Source organism: Montipora foliosa, chromosome 10 (genome assembly GCF_036669935.1).
Source record: "Montipora foliosa isolate CH-2021 chromosome 10, ASM3666993v2, whole genome shotgun sequence".
NCBI lineage: Eukaryota > Metazoa > Cnidaria > Anthozoa > Scleractinia > Acroporidae > Montipora > Montipora foliosa.
The window spans coordinates 17,354,889-17,372,388 of NC_090878.1; the positions used below are offsets into that span (position 1 = coordinate 17,354,889).

The 17,500-nt window shown below is 39.8% G+C and overlaps 1 protein-coding gene across 1 annotated transcript in view; it reads right to left on the bottom strand.

Annotated features, from left to right (window-relative positions):
* LOC137973027 (uncharacterized) overlaps nucleotides 1-7,912 on the bottom strand; it is a 21,307-nt gene extending 13,395 nt beyond the window's left edge. Inside the window, exons 1-5 of the mRNA XM_068819740.1 lie at nucleotides 7,809-7,912; nucleotides 4,388-4,441; nucleotides 2,929-3,144; nucleotides 1,932-2,707; nucleotides 252-420 (exon numbers count right to left, since the gene is read on the bottom strand). Of these exons, the coding sequence (XP_068675841.1) occupies nucleotides 252-420; nucleotides 1,932-2,707; nucleotides 2,929-3,144; nucleotides 4,388-4,441; nucleotides 7,809-7,827 (1,234 nt within the window). The 5' untranslated portion in view covers nucleotides 7,828-7,912. The remainder of the gene's footprint in view (nucleotides 1-251; nucleotides 421-1,931; nucleotides 2,708-2,928; nucleotides 3,145-4,387; nucleotides 4,442-7,808) is intronic.
* Nucleotides 7,913-17,500: the final 9,588 nt, after the last annotated feature.

The following is a 17,500-nucleotide window of genomic DNA, read 5'->3' on the forward strand; positions in this document are numbered from 1 at the left end:
CCGTACAGCGATCCTAAAAGCTCCGTTGATAAAACCAAGTTTTTGTATACTACTTCCCCACCGACGCAGCACCACAGTTTGTTTCGAAACCGCCCCCTTCGTTCATATGTTATGGTCGATTTGGAGCATCAAAGGGTTTTAGGTGGAATTTTGACCCACGAACACCGTTTGAAAATTGCTTGGTATCCGGAGTAAAAACAAATACTCATATTCTGTAGTAATAGAATGCAGAGCTAGTTCTACAGTATCACCTTTTGTGATATTGTTTTTTGCGATCTCGACGAGGAGTAATGATGCGGCTAGGCAAAACCGCCAATCTTCTCCACCACCTCCACTAAGAAAAGCTTCCACAATCAATCTGATCAGTATCAATGCTCGTCTTTCAGTATCCATTTTTGGATTAGGACGCTCACTGTGGACCTATGACGAGAGAATAAACTACGTCATGCCTTTGAAATCAAATAACTGTTAACAATTAAGCACTTCGTGTTACAACTGTGCGTACAGAAAATGGAAATCATTTTATGACAATGCCCATATAATGAGTCATAGTTGCTTTCTTAAGTTTTGTTGCTCTTACAAGTGTAAATACATCGTCTATTTTTGACAAGACTGTCTTAGAAAATAACTGAAGAGAGTGTGGTGTAACGTGAAGTGCTATATTTCTATCCCATATGAACCATGTGAGCGTTAGCCCTACTGATGGAACTGGGCCCACACAAGGACAGAGAAAAACTATGACCAGGGTGGGAATTGAACCCACGACCTTCGGGTTAGATCTCCGCCGCTCTACCAACTGAGCTACAAGGTCAGACGGGAGCAGGCCGTGGGAACTGAAGATGTTAAAGTCACGGCAATTAACATGTACAAGTACAAGGAAAGGTTACGTTTATACAAACGTTGGCCGTGTGGCACTTATATTTTAAACAGAATTAACTGAAGAGAGTGTAGTGTAACGTGAAGTGCTATATTTCTATTTCATATGAACCATGTGAGCGTTAGCCCTACTGACGGAACTGGGCCCACACAAGGACAGAGAAAAACTCTGGCCCGGGTGGGAATTGAACACACGTAAACGTAACCTTTCCTTGTACTTGAACATGTTAATTGCCGTGACTTTAACATCTTCAGTTCCCACGGCCTGCTCCCGTCTGACCTTGTAGCTCAGTCGGTAGAGCGGCGGAGATCTAACCCGAAGGTCGTGGGTTCAATTCCCACCCTGGTCATAGTTTTTCTCTGTCCTTGTGTGTGCCCAGTTCCATCAGTAGGGCTAACGCTCACATGGTTCATATGGGATAGAATTATAGCACTTCACGTTACACTACACTCTCTTCAGTTAATTCTGTTCTAAGTGCTTCACGGCCAACGTTTGTATAAACGTAACCTTTCCGGCTTAGACAATGTTGTACGATGTCAAAAGGAAATGGGCCGATCGGGATCATCACTCGCCCCAATCCCTCAGCTTTTGGCGGTTGCACCATCACAAGCTCACTTTGGATCGAGAGCTTGCATGGTTAGCAGCTGTGAGGACAAATTCTTGCAGACAGCTTGAATTTTTTTTTTTTTTGAAATGTTATTCCGATATTGTGCCAAGTCATAAAAACGGTGTTTTGGGATTTAGAATTAAAAAAAAAATCGTTAAAGAATCGTTTGCATTTTTTTGGAAAGCGGTATTTTTGATCCGGAGTCCGTACCCGAAGATTCGAATAAAGAATCCTATGCCTGTGTGTAGCCCTTGACAAAAGAGCCCTAGTGTATCACGTTGCGCTGTTAGCTTAGTTTTGAAATCAATCAGGGACAGCTTGCGTCTGCTACGTTTTGTTTTATGATAATCGTTTCTCATAGACAAGGCTAATAGCTTCCAATGAGGGCCAAAAGGCACGGTATGGCGTCAAAACTTGAACAATCATTATTAATTTGTAAGTACAAACCTTTCCATGCAGATGGTACAAAATGCTATGCAGCTCAGCCCACGATAGATTTTTCTTCCTTTTTCTCAGTCTTTCAAGAAGAGTTAAATCCTTGCTCTCCTTTCTTGGATTTACACAGAACTCTTGGCATTCCTCCAGGAAAGTCTCCATTTTTCCATCTGTTGGCAAACTTTCGCTAGGTTTTAAGAGACAGGAATGGGAAAACAGCATGATAGTAAACTCTATCGAATAACGAAGTGTATCCTTCTTTTTGCATTTTACTTGCTTTTGATGTCTTTGTAGTTCTTCTACAATTCTCTTCAGATCGTTTTCCAGATCTGCCACGAGCAGCTGATCCTGCAGAACGTCGGGTTTTAGGAGCAATGATAAGATGCGACTGTAGACAAGGAGTTTGAGTGTTCTTTCGCATTGTCCATCTTTCCTAAATACCCCTTCGTCAGAAAAAATGGACGACCTCATGATTCCTTCCAGTTCTAGTAGACTCTCATGGCCCCTTTCAAAATTATCTTTGCAGATGAGATGAAGAAGCAGTTGTAAGGAATGTTTCACGACTTGACCACCGCTAACACTGCGACTTAGTTTGGCCAGCTGTTTGTAAACGCGTTTGTTTAAGTCGTAGCATCTACCCCATGATTCTTCTAGATGTGGAAGAATTTCAAGCAGAATAAATTGTTCACGGCGTTCTTTGCACAAGTCCCCAGCCGTGTCCATCTTCTGGATAAATTTTTCTGGGTTTTGGAAGAATGACACAATGGTCCGCTGACAACCATCGCACCCTAAAATTGTTGTTTAGAATAACAAAACTTAATTGAAATCGAAAAAAATGCCTCAGATTAGTGCTTTGCAGAAGGCTGGTGTAGTGCATGATATGGGCCATTCGTAGTTAAAACTGATCTCTTTGACAGAAGAATTTAATGATTATCGGGCAACATTTTTTCGTTGACAGTGGTGTTGACAGTACTGTTAACAAAGAACTAGAAATATCTTATCATCGCACCTTTCTGTGAAATAATCCCTTTGCTTGGTTTAGGATCCCATTCAAAACTTCGTTCTTCCCTGTGAAGTGGGGAGTATCTGTACACGCAGTAGGATCCTGGCTGAAGACTACCGACTTGCCAAGGAGTATTAGCATCTTGTGGCGGGAAATCCTCATCTTGTCTGTCCTCTCCAGACTGAGAAAACTCAGATGGAGTGAGAGAATTTGATGTGTTGGCTATAGGGAGAAAGAAGAAGCATAATCGTCATTGAGGTTTTCGCGGGAACATATTTTGTCCCTTGTGATCATGGATTTTTGTATGAAATTTACCACACAGGTATTCACAAAGTTTTAATCCTTGCGGATGCAGTTCCATCATTGGGACTTAAAGAACTCCAAGGAAATCCATTGAATTTGACAGAATGCAATGAAATTCCATAGAACTCTAAGAAACTTCAACTTTAGCAGGGAAGGCGTCTGATCTGAGAGGTTCTTCTCCAGTTTTCCCCTCTCCTCAAAAGCCAACATTTCCATTTCCAATATATCCCTTTCAAGGTTAATTTTTCCCATTTGCATTACAATGTAATCTAAAGTGGTGCGAGGCAATTTCGCGTTAGAACTACAAAACAGCCCGAAATAGCCTTTTTCACGTTTAGTTTTTCTCATTTGCATTACAATGTAATCTAGCATGTATGTGAGGCAATTTCGGGCTATTTTGTAGTTTTAACCCAAAATTGCCTCGCACCCACGTTAGATTACACTGTGATGCAAATGGGAAAAACTAAGTTTTGAACCGTGAAAAGGGCTATTGCCTCAAATACATGCTAGATTATGTTGTAATGCAAATGAGAAAAACTAACCGTGAAAAGGACTATTTTATCGAATGCGGGACCTCCCGGAAAACCACTTTTGAGTGAGTGGAGCTTTCTGGGTAAATATCATTATTTAAGCCCATGAAAGTCCATAAAACTCCATTCGTCTGAGCTGTGAGGAACAGGAGAAACAGAAACAGTTGTTGTTTGGCAACTGACGGCAAAGAAGTGTGTTTAAATGTAGAACGCACTTTCTAGGCAAGCAAAATCACTAAAATGCGCTGTTGTGTAGTTTTTCTTCCTTAACTGCGCTGCCAACAATGATTAATTTAAGGACCCTCACTAAGTTTCAGCGGGGCCACAGGAAAAAAAAAAGGTATAATTTGAAGTGCGGGTTATAGGTGAAAAGGATGCATGGGTCATCCTTGGGCTATAGAAGTGATCCTTTAGTCTAGGTAAGTGCGAGGATACCTTCTCCCTCTCAGCAATAGAAAAACTCAGCTTAATTAACGGGTACGGTCTCTTAAAGCCAAGTTGGGTCTTTGCCAATCAGATCGCGACGCATCGTATTATCAGCCATTATGTTCACTAATGATACGACTTTCTGTAGGTGAATGGTTGGTCTCCATCTTGTCCTACTACTTCACTTTGTAAGTTCACTTACATACCTGAAGTGGTCGTGCACTCCGATGAAACTATGGAATCCAATGTCTCACTTGAACCTTAAAATCAAAGGAGTCGAGATATTTAAATTATGACGATGCCTGTTAAGGTTTAAGAATTGAATATTACAGAGTTCAAGAAACCTTGATGGCCACGTCCAACAGCAATACCAAAAAAAAAAAAAGAGTATCATTGGTTAAAAGAGATAAAATAATCGTGCTGCACGTGTTACACGCATTTCAGAGCATGTTTGTGCTGTAAAAAAAATGTTTGTGCTGTACTCCAGATGGGGTGATACAAATATGATCCTTTCATTTCACTCTATTTTTACTCTGAAACCGCTCGTACCCAATAGCCCATTTCCGAGTTGCTGCATGCCTCAGTTTCAAAGCGAGTCCTGGCGCACAATCATTCAAATGGCAATGAGTTGCGTATTCTTATGCAAATCAAACTCATTTCCCTTACAATTGTTGAGCACCAAGACTCGCTTCGAAACCGAGACAAACAGCAACTCGGAAATGGCCTATTCATTTTACAGGATACTTCTCCCACATTGTACGACGCGAGTGATATGGCATATATATCCACGAAAGACTTACGGTAATGCAAAGTGATATTTTGAGATGACGTTTTCGTCGACAACGTATGCCGTCCTTGAATTGATTTTAAAGCCCCTATTCTAGGATCTCCGGTTTGCTCGCTTTCAGAAAACAATTACCCCAAGCAAGACAGAGTTGAATCCTATAGAGTGTTTTCGCTCATGTGACCAACAGGAATATTTGCATACTAAAACAAAAGGAAGAATTTGCATAAAAATGGCTTTTAATTCCCAAAAGAATATTTCACTCCTCTAACATGACCGCTAATTCTTTGTTTCACTCTTCCAACATGGCCGCCGTCGTGACGTCATGTGGAAACACTTTGTACCATTCCAACGGGAAAAAAGCTCAAATGTCGTTGATAAATGCAAAGCACTTTTATGAATTTGACGGGGGATTTGGGGACCGATATAGAGAAAAATGCTCTGACATAATAATGTTGTGACATCTGAAACTCCGTGGAGGCCATAAAAATGCGTTGCTTTACCAAGATTTATCAGGTGCGATTCGAGTCATGGCCGAATACCCAGAGAAATTAAGGCTGTAAATAATGGGTTGCAAATTTTCGAAGGTGTGAATTGCCTTTTGTTTGTTGTTGTTGTTGTTTTGTATTTTCCGTGAATTATGAACTGATGTCCTTATTTTGTTGCGCATTTGTTTTGTTCAGATTCGGGAACCCTTGGGGCATGTGCTCCTTCCAAGATTCATCATAGTACGTGTGACTACCAACGCGGAGAGTCACGTGATTAGTACGTTTTCGAGGAGGGAGTGGTTTTGTGTGTGTAAGTTCAAAGTGGCCGCTACAGCTCGGAGAGTGTTTTCATTTTCATCGAAGTTTTGCCTATTTGTACCTTAGTAATCGTTGCGTTACCTTTTCTGTTAGAAAACCGCCAAAAGTGGAGTGTTTACGAGAGCGGAGATGTGAGATTGCCACAGTGGAATAAAGTTGTTGTGTTTAAAGCTGTCCTGTGTCCGGTGTTTACTCGCCCGCTACCGAATCGGTCGTGGTTTGCTGGTCACAGTACGTAGTAGTTCAATTGTAGCCGAGTTAAAAAAAAAAAAATTCCGTGAAACGTGAAATGCAAATTTTATCATCAGAGAAATGTAAAAAATACCATTTTACTGTAGTGGAGCCTAATCATTACTGCCCCCTTTCCTTAATGCACGCGCTAAGTGGTTGCCTGCAATCTGATCAAGCTATGCCCACTAAGAAAAGTTCTCGTCTCCGTCTTCACAGAAAAGTATACATAAAGTGCAAGATTCTGGGAAACAACGTCGGTCCATTAGTTTCGTTATTCTCATTCTTCCAAAATTATTCACTGCCTAGTGGACCGAATCTCCGAAATGTAGCTATTTAAAAACACAGATTTTGCTATTCCTTCCTGTTTCACTACGTAATGATTGAAATACTCGTAGGCTTCTCGAGAGTTATCAATGGCTCCTCAGGGAATGTTGCACCGAGCGATTTTTTATCCTTCACCTTGTGCGCAACGAATTTAGGAGACAAGTTGCACTAGAAATCGTCTAGTGTAACATGGGCTGTATTAATTTTTGTCATGTTTTTGCCTAATCGTTGCGTATCGATACGGATGCGTTCTTCAGTTTTGTGAATAATTACAAATCGATTATTTGTTAGCACATTCAAGGTCACACCGCAATTCTTTTTCATTACACGGAGGTCTTCTAGAATGTTTCATAGATCACGAAAGCCTCGGGTATTTTCCCACCCGATTGAAAATACATAAATGACCATAACTGATGTCGTAAGGCTATTTAAAATTAGGGGAGGGGGAAGGGGTGGGGAAAGCAGTGTGGGGAGGGGTGGGAGGGGGGGGGGGGGGGGGTGAGCCTATTAAGCATTTAGGCAACTTAGACATTTTGGTGTGCGAAGCTTTAAGAATTACGCCGTATGACTCCACGTGGCTGTCATTTTATGCGTTAAACTTATAGTGGATCAAAAAGTAACAGGAAAAAAACCTCATGAAAGGCAATTTCATTCCCCTTAGGCTCACGGAAATCGACGGTTTCTCATGCATGAACGTTTCCCTCTCGATATCTTCGAGATGTCTCATGTTTCAACTCGTGCAGGAATGCCGCTCGCTAATGTTCCCAAATTTCCCTTTTTATAGGCACTTGCAATTGCGCAAACGTAAATATTGGGGGCCCTAGAAAGAGAATTCAATTGAATGCCTTTCTCTCTGACAGAATTTTCCTTGTAAAAGAGTCGAACAAGATATTTGTATATTTTGCTATAAGTCTGTGGTTGATACTGATCATAATGTTATCCCTTACCTCGGCTACTCCACTTCAAATGTTAATTTGGCTGAGGTTTTCGAACGTGAGCAGTAGCGGTGTGTACACTATTGCCAGTGTATTGCTGGCATGTATTGATGATATTTCCTTATTCTTAAACAGCTGAGTTTATAGAACCTTATTAATGAATGAATGAGGTGAAAGGGGTTCCATAATAATAGGAAGATGAATGTCTTTAGGTATCAGGTGTCCAAGAGTATTAAAGTCCTGTCCTTCAACGAGATAATAATTGGTGATCATAATATTGAAATGTATTCGAGAATCGCTAAACATCTGTCTATGCTAAGTTTTCAAAATACTGAGGACCAAAGACTTGGCAAATGGGTAAATTAGCAAAGGAGAGCAAGGAGATTACATTGGCTGACTTAAGCGCTTAAACAACTTCCTCGTAATCAAAGATCACCTAAATTCCATCACTTCCATAACAAACAATCCTCTTCACATTATGTTTCAATATTCCGCGGTCCAATCAAGCATGCACATTGCTCAGAAAGTTAGCAACTATCGTACTTACCATAGCTTTTTAAATCCATGTCCACCTCTGCAGCCTCAAAGGAACAATGGGCTTATTTAAGTAGAGTTATTTTTTGAACCTCCGATAAATATATCTAATTTCAATCGGGGAAGACCCCGCTGAAGCTCTTTGGTGGATGTGATGTCATACGAGGAAATTGATCTGGAATTTATAGCGTTAACCAGTGCTTTGTAAGTTTAATGAGTCCTGTTTCTCTAGTTCTAATATGCTCTTTGTCTTTGGCTCAATTTGCTTGATTTCACATTGGTATACAGCGCATTGCACGCATTCGATACACGTCTGAAGCAGCGAATGCAACTTAATGCATCACCGCACGGGAGTAATTAAACTAATGCACTAAATTTTTCGTCGAGCGTAATAAATGGATTTCTTGCATGAAAACGTTGAACCTCCTTCTCATTGTGATTTTGTTTATTGCCTCTTAAATGAACATTTTTGTTTTTCAATCCAATTGAAAATTGCACTAATTTGATCACTGAAGCTGCAATGGGTCTCTTTAATTGGCTGTCAAAGAGATTTTTTAGGGATTTCGTCATACGCGGTGATAAGTTTACGACTTAATTCCCTCTCAGCACTTAACCCTTGCTCTCACCTGCCTATTTTACAACGTCTTAAAAACCATTTTGAGGTTATTTGAAGTTTTTCGATCTAAGTAACCAAACAGAGTAGAAATTTAGAAGAAACATCGATTATGTGTTTCATTGACTCAACATAAAGTTTCTCCGAAATACACTCACAATCCCTCCCCGATAAGGTTAACAGTTAAAAGAGGATGTAGGGAGTTTTTGCATCAAAATTCAGAGCGAGCCGGTCAAACAATTATTCCGAGTTGTCAGGGTATGATGAATAATATCTCTGAGCCCTATGATTTTAAAAGATGTTCAAAAAGACCCTTTGTGCAACAAGACGTCCATACAATGCTCTAAATTTCTCAGACCTCGAGCGCTCCTTAGTTGGTTGTAATGGTAACTAAGTTTGAAGTTATAACAATGATACAACACGAAATAGCCAGTCAACAAAAGGTGACGATATTTTTTAGTGACTTAGAACTGACATAATAGTGTATCATAATTTACTTACAAAGGCAGACAGCTTCGATGGTTCGGGTCATCGACTACTGTTTGCGAGGTCAGTTACAAAGAAAAACAGGAAGTCTCGATTGAGAGGGCCACGGTACTCTCCCTTTTCGTCGAATAAAGCAAGCATTGTGCAATAACTGCTTTTACTTTCAGTTCAGAAAAAAAAATTCAACAGGAGCCGTCCATAATAGAATTTGATTGCATAATAAATTAGCAGAGTTTTTACGCCGTAAAGTTGTAAAGGCTCATTTAAACGGTTTCAACATTCGTTCAACAAAAGTTGAACGGAAGTTGGGCAAATGTTGGAAGCAAAAACAAAGTTTTGCGGGTGCTGGGTTCGAATAATTGCACCAACAATTGAGCCGACAGTTTGATTGCGATGACGCAAGAACAAAAAAACCAGAATTTCTCGTCCTGATTTGGGCCTAAAATACCGGCTTCAACTCCATCCAACTAGAACAAAAGAAATGTGGAATCGATGTAGGAGGAAAGAACGTTAATTTCTTTTTTCTTGCATCGTGAATCGTGATTTTGTTAATTGATGTGAAGCGTGATTGAGGCATTTTTTAGCTCGTGGAGAGCTATCGGGATGGTCGGCGAATCAGGCTGTCAGGCCTAAACAATGGTAAATTTGTAATCGACTTCTCTGGTCGTCTCAAATTCGGCAGGCGCATTCATGCATTCGTAACAGAAAAATGTATTACACTGCATTTGTAACCACTCTATAGGCTTGATGATTATATCACCTCCCTGACGCAGTATCTTACTTACTCCACGAGCTTACCACAGGATATCTTTGATTGTTTTTTGAAATGTGAATTTCCTTCTTACGTCCGTGAAAGAGTGTCGGAGACTGGATTCGAGTGTTTTTGATTGACAGTTAAGTTGCATGCGTCAGTGATTTTGTGTGTTTTGTCGCGACGAGGGCAGGAGTGGTTTTTTTTAAGATCTGTAAAAATTTCTTTTGTGTGCGACCTGTGATTTAGTCGGGCAACATTCGATAAACAGGAGGCATTCCCAAAAAGAATTGTCTGCTACCATAAAAATGAAGAGCTATCTATCCCATTTTCGATCACAGCTAGTGGCTGCCCGTAGGTTTCTACAGTCCCCAGGCCTAGGGTCTTGTGGGAACAGTTTCAATATGGCGGAGGTTTCGGAAGTCTTGGACGTCACATGTCCAGTGACCATCATACTCAAGGTTCAAGTGAACAAAAGAGAAGAACCAGAGGAGGATGAAGATGTTAGTGCCTAGGAATCGAAACAAGAAGTTGGAATAACAGAAAACTGAATTTTCTTTTTATGGCTCCGAGAACACGATCGGGATGTATCAGGGGGAACGTCATTTAGGGCTGTTTTGTGGCAATAAGAGATAAGTCTAAGGCCTCAGTTATTAAAGTTGTTCTCACCTCCGTGAAATAGCCAAATGTTTGTCCGTTACTCGTGAAAATGCGTTTTTTTTTAGCACGTGAAACGCGAAAAGCCCGATTTAGTTTATGTGAAACGTGATCTTTACCCCCACCCACCCCCCCCCCCCCAAACCCCCTCGTGTAAGTCAGTCGGTTTAAATTTTATTCAACGCGCTTTCAACAATGTTGAACGACCTTAAATGACGGTTGAAGCCAACTGATAACCGTTTAAATGGGCCTGATACAACTGTTGAAACGCTATACTCAAATGTATATTAAAGATTAAGGGTGCCTACTAATTCAAAGGTATCTTTGTGCGATGTATGAATATGCGGGAAAGGAGACCTTAACAATAGTCTACAAGTGTTATTGAAATCCAAAAAGAAAATTGAGGGTAACCACGCATTTTTCAAACATAATTGATTAACAATATTTGTAAAAAGCTATAACATACAAAGCAACTTATGGCGTTCTTTTCCAAACTGAAGCCTAATTATCTCTGAAAAATGCATGGTTACCCCCAGTTTTCCAAGGGCCTTGCTAAGTTCAGTTTTCTCCACATGGTGTTAAACCACCCAAAAATATCTCTTTATTAGCAACGACAACCAATAGGAAATCCGAGTATCTCGAGATGCGGAGAACATATGCGCAATAACAGTAGTAGGCACCGCCTTTAAAGAAGTAGATAATCATATTACAAGACTGAAACTGTACGTAGCAAAACTGAATACATAATAACTTCAAATGCATCAATGCCAGTGCCAGATGGTTCCTGCAGTCTTCATCAATTACTAATTTAATAAAAAGCGGGAGCATTCCCATCCGTGCATATGGCGAGAGCTACTGAAAAATTAAATTGACCAATCAGAATTCAGCGAGCAGGAAGAACTGTGCTGTTCGACATCACGTCAATTGTTCACAATTAAGAGGCCAGAAAACCATTTAAAATATTTTGTGGCAACTTTTTGTCAACAAACTTTGACGCCAAAACTGGGTTGCCGGCGAGCGGCGATTCGAACGTCAGCTGTTGTGCTTAGGCTTGCTATTTGTGCATTTTTCAACTATTTTAAGAGGAATTCAGTATGATATTTTCGAGTCAAGTGTAAGAAGAAGTCAAAAATGTGTTGATAATGTATTTATTTGTGTTACCTTCGCGAAAAAAAAGACTTTGGTAGCGTCGTTGCAACAGGTAGATCGACAACAACGTAGTTTGTACATAGAAATGAGTGATTCCGATGAAAGGGAAGATGATTGACAGGATAGCACAGTTTTCAGTGCCGCGTGCACTGTGGGTGCGGGTTCCATACGCAAGGATAGTCCACATTCCTTCGTCCAGGGGTTCACGGAAGTTGGAAAGGGAAAGTGCGCTTTGGATAAAAAATATCCCCGTAGCTGTGGCCGTGAAAACATTTTCTGAGCTTTCCTGTTAGGGCATACCAAACATCAAGATATAGGTAAAAGTGTGATTCAATTTCTTTGTCGCCACTGGGCGTTTACGGTTCTTGGTTAAGGCCCCTTTTAAACGTCACATTTTAGCAAATTACAAAAATTTATTGTTTTTGTTCATTTGCTTTAGATTCGGCACATGTAAAATGTGACGTTTAAAACGGGCCTTAAGTCTAAACAGGAACCCATGATTAGGAGCCTCCCTATACCCTTGTTCAGGAATATTTTTTTCTCCCAATTAAATTTATACTAGAGTCGTTTTGTAGAGCGAACCGGAAATGTTGCGCCCGGATTGATTGACATTTTGACAGAGAGAGTTTCAAATAAATGTCCCCGGATTTAGGGGAGAAGCGCTTACGGCATCGCAAAATCTTGGGTGGTTGCCTTTTTTTGTAATTCTTTCGGGACTTTTAGCAATTAAAAACTGGGATCTTTTTGGATTTTCGTCTAAGGAAACTTAGGAACCTAAAGAGAAACAACCGACTTAACTATTAGAGTGTAATGTGAAGTGCAGCCATGCATTTCTTTCTTTTATCTCGAATTTCAGAGCTACTATCTTGGATACATTACATTTACCGCTAAAATACATAGAATTTACCCATACAAAAGTAAATTAATACATAGATTTAAAGAAACAATTAATTAATTCAAAACAAAAGCTGCTATACAAAATGCTGCCCTGGATTCTCATTTTAAAACCTGTTAACTCAGTGGTACGGATAAAATCACAGGTAGCGGATTCCACAACTTAGCTGATAAGTAAGGAGAAAGAATGAAGACCATAACTGGTTGTTCTATTGTAGGTTTATTGAGGGACAGAATGTAATTTCCACGAACATCATGAGAAGAAGGCCGGAGAGAAAACTCGGTTGCTTTTCATATGCAGTAGCAGAAAAATCCTACAAAAACAGAATTTTATACTATTAATATGAAGAAAATTTGAATGCGCTTATTGCATAGAGATCATATAGAGCTTACTTTTAGTAATCTGCAAATGTAAATCTTAGCATTGTCTTATTTACATTATACCGTTCTTTTGACAAGAACAACTGACGAAAGGCCAGGTTTTGCTACAAGTAAAACAGCAAAAAGGCGCTACTTTGTCGCAAATGTTATATGACAAAAATTTGTTCAGAAATCAAAAGTCTACATTAACAGCACACCAGGGCTACTCCTTAGTATCTGGCTAGAAATTTTCCTCTCACGTTTTCCTCCGGCCGCGCTTCAGCCATTTGATGAGGGCCAGTCTCGTGTTTCTCAACTTGCCTCCTTCGTGCCCAAAAGAATTCTGGGTAATCCCCGATTGTCATTTCATAGATTTTTTTTATAAGTGTCGGGCCACCAGGTCCTACCAGCAAAATACAGCCTCGATTTAAGATTTTAGCTTTCAAAACTTGCCCAAATTGTATCGGTAGGTCCTGGAATTCGTCCACAGATAGGCCAGAGAGATAACTTCACTCGTGAGCCGCCATGTTTACAACAGAGCATTTTAGGCGTCCCAGTCTGCGTGAAACCATCTCTCACCTCTGGCTTGAGAAGACCAGACACGCGCGCTTCTTACCTTACGAGTTTATGCCTGTAGATTTAACTGAAATGTCAGTTCATTGTTACTGAACCAGCATCTTAATTTCTACCTATCGGAGAGCCAGAACCTTTACGCATGCGTGGAAGAATGTTGGAACAAGAGAGAAAACGCAGTACCTCCAGACCCGGTGCTGGAGCGTCGTACCAAACGAGTCATCCCGGGATTTCGGCCCGTGCGATCGCTTTTGGACGCAGTTGGCCCTTCGCTGCTTTCTGCTACCGACCTTGCCTCCTGGTACGGCATTGAGGGAGAGATATGTCGGCCCCTAAACCACGCCTACTCACAGCTCCAAACCGCCCTTGTCAATTTAACGTAAGAATTCGATGGCTTAAATATACAAGTGAAAAGTCATTTTATCTGACATGTGGTAAGCACTGAAGGTCGCAGATTACAAAGTGTGCGCACGTACCCTACAAAAGGTAACATTCATACATGCATGCATAAACTTTATTTCATCTCGAATTTCAGAATAACTACAAGAGCTAATATCTTCGAGACATTACATTTACAGCTAAAATACATCACATATACAGATACATACTAAATACATAATATTTAAAGATATGCTAATTAAAAAGAAAAGCCGCTGTACAAAATGCCGCCCTGGAATCTCTTTTGAAACCAGTAAACTCAGTGGTACGGATAAAATCACGTAGCGCATTTCGCAACTTAGCTGATACGTAAGAAAAAAGAACTAAGAAACCATGATAACTAGTTGATCTAGGTTTATTGAGGGACAGAACGTAATTTTCGTAAAGATCATGCCTAAAAAGAGGACGGGAGAGAAGACATATTTTTCATATAAGCAGGAAAACCCTTAAAAGAAAAAAAAAACATACTTTTGTAAAGTAATATCGCCGTATTATCGCCGGCAGATGTCGAAGTGGCGGATTGTAGGACGTTAAAGATCTCAATAATAATAAAAATAGTAATAACAACAATAATAATAATAATAATAATAATAATAATAATAATAATACTAATAATAATAATAATAATATTCATGCACAGGACATTAAAAAAAAATCCAGTCAAAAGATGGGTCACTGTGCTTGTTTTCGCGCTACATGTCCTTTATTAATTTTTTTTAAACTTGATCAACGGGAAAAATTTTTGTTATATAGCAAAAGCTACTGACTATTACCGAAACCTTAAGCCTATACTACTAGTTAGTCCGGGCCAAGATCTTTCAGCAAAGTGATTTCGAATTGCTCGAAAGCAAATTGGACCGCTACATCATCACCTCACACTCACTGTTTGGCTCCAAATGAAGTTTTCACGTCCTTTTATATATAAATACTACAACTTCTACTATCCAGCTTTTTCCCTCCTTAAAATATGTTTTCCGTGTACCTATTACGAGTACATAACTCCATTAAAAAGAAGGGGTCACCGTGCTCGTTCATGAGAAAATAGCCATTCTTAAGGTCGGCCTCAGTGAAAATCCGCCATTTTATCAATGTGCGCGAGCTGATGCGCGCGCCAATGACGCAAGAAATTATGCGCCGTAGGCGAGTGCGCAATGCAAAACCAGGGAATAAAATCTCTCGTGCCGCAACTTGGTTGCCAATCAATGAGAAGCGTTTTGGTGACAAGACCCAATTTAATAGGCCATAATTTAGCGGGTCCCGTATTTTAAAAATAGATAATACAGTAAACTGATAGGTCAAGGCTAAATAAGAGAGATCATTGGACACTTCTGGGTTACGATGATGATGTTTATGTGAGTTCTGATGATGGGATAGGTTTTCACTAGAGTGTTTACAGCACAAATCCATAACCTAGAAGTGTCAATCTGCGATGGAATGCGGCCCATCAGTGTTCTGTATCATTTATCTTCAGGAAAGGTGTTGCCAGATTTTTGCGAAAAAAACGTGCCGGTATTGTGTTACTTCCTTTGTTCAGTGTTACCTTTCAATGCATAATCATTAATTAGGAGATCACGCAACTTCTATTTCGTAGCCTTTAGACCCTGGAAGTTTGCATAATAAATCAGTCATTCTTAAAAATTTTGCCTTGTATCCCCTCCCTCTTAGCAATGCATACTAACAAGGAGATCGCACGGCTTGTATCATTATCTTTTAAGCTTCTTGAAGTTTTTCTTCGATATGATCCACTTTTGAATAATTTCCATTTTTCAATGAAAATTCTCCAAAATTCACATTTTGAACGCTGTTGGAAAATCTTTAGTTTTCCCCAGCGGCTTTTTACCTGGAAAAATTATGTTATCCTGAGATTCAACGTTTTGTATTTCCTAGTTTCTCGCTTCTACATCTTGCCAAGGGCGGATCTAGGGGAGGTGCACGGAATGCACGTGCACTGGATGCACGTGCACCCCCCCCCCCCCCCATCGGTTACCAAAAACAAAAAAACGTTTTAGTAATGTAAGCTTACCTAAAAAACGGCAAAGCGAATTAAGCTACTACAGGATATTAAAAGCACAAAAACTGCATTAAGTTAGATTTTTATTTTCCTCATCATTTACAGATTTATCATACTACAGCCCTAACCCTCTCAAAAGCATGTATTATACATTGTCTAACATATAAAGATTGCGCTTCCTGTGCATTTCCGTCTGACATGTGCACCCCCTAGCCAAAATTCTAGATCTGCCCTTGTTTGGTCTAGATGTGTGTATTTTTTGAGAATTTTCGGATGGTTCCCCCAAAAAGCCTCATTTTGGACGCTTTTGAAAAATTAGCCAAATTTCTAAATCTAGGCGGTTTTCAAGCGGATTTTTGCATCGATCGAATCTACTGTAGTTGGTAAGTCAATCTAGGGCATCTAGCATCCGGTTCGCCAACCTATAGTAGTAGATGTTAGTAGAATCTCCCTCTACTAACAATAGCCAACGGAAGTGCTTTAACAAACGTGTCAACACAGTGAGAACGTCGCTGTCTTTAGGCGTCAGTCTTTGGATGGCTATTGAACGTGATCTTTTGATGTTAAACACAGGATTGTTTTGACGATTATTTCTGACTCTCTACTGACACGATCGTACAAGCTTCAAACATAAATATCAGCTTTCATAGTGTAATGACGGAGGTTTTATAAATTATTTCCCGTGAATGAAATGAAAGATGAGTTGTTTTCGGTAGTGAAACTTGGAAAAAATCCGAGGGCTTCCTTGTGGGAGTCGAACAAAAAATGAAAACAATGATTGACGAGGATGTATTTGGGAATTATGGTGACTCGGAGACAATCGGAGAGCTCCGAGCAGAAGTCGAACCGCCTACGACCTTCCGATTACTACTTCGGATGCTATACCACAGAGCCGCGGGGGATTCGTAGGAAAGATTGCTTCCGGTGAGAATTGACCCGTTAATGTCGAAATGCAGCATATTCATTATTCATCTCTGCAGCTTTTACAAATTTAGGTCATTCAACTTTTTGTCAATGTTCTTGTTATTCGATCGGCCTCAAGTCCTGTTAAAACCTGAATTGTTTTCAATGAGCCTTCTTTATCATGGCATTTGCTTGAATTATAAGCGTTCCTTTGATGATTATGCTCTTTAGAGAACTTTAAATTCATAGGTCAAATATTCATGTTTGTATATTTTCCGGAAAATATTGTTGCACAGACAGAGGACAGCACGTGCAAACCATGTGGAGAGCAAATTTGTGAGCTATGGGCTAAGAAACTTCAAGTGTTTTGGATTAAAGCAAGACATCTTGCTTTTGGAATTACCCTAATGAATCAAAAGAGATTTCTTCGCGTTAATTAAACGGATATCTTGCGCACACCATTCTTGACATGTGCATCGCTTTGTGGGAACTAAAGCAATTAAATCAAGCTTTAAAACATTAATTTGTTTGAATTCGGTGATGTAAGGTCATCCAAATATCATTTCATCAACTAATTGCCTCACGTAGAAGGCGAAATTCAGCCAAGATTTTTGTGGCCTTTGTGGTTGTTTGCAATCCTCACAATATATTAGGTTATTATGTTACGAAAAAGACCGCTTTTTGTTTTTAAGAAAACGCCCAAGCAGTCACTAGTACTATTTATATCTATGATTTATTTTCCACGCAAACAGAAAACACAGCGCCATAATATCGTATATTTTTCGTCAACATTTATCAACTTTGGGGTGTTTTAAATTCTAAATCGGCTTATAGTACAATGTATCTTAGCTAGAGTTTTCTTTCTTTTTT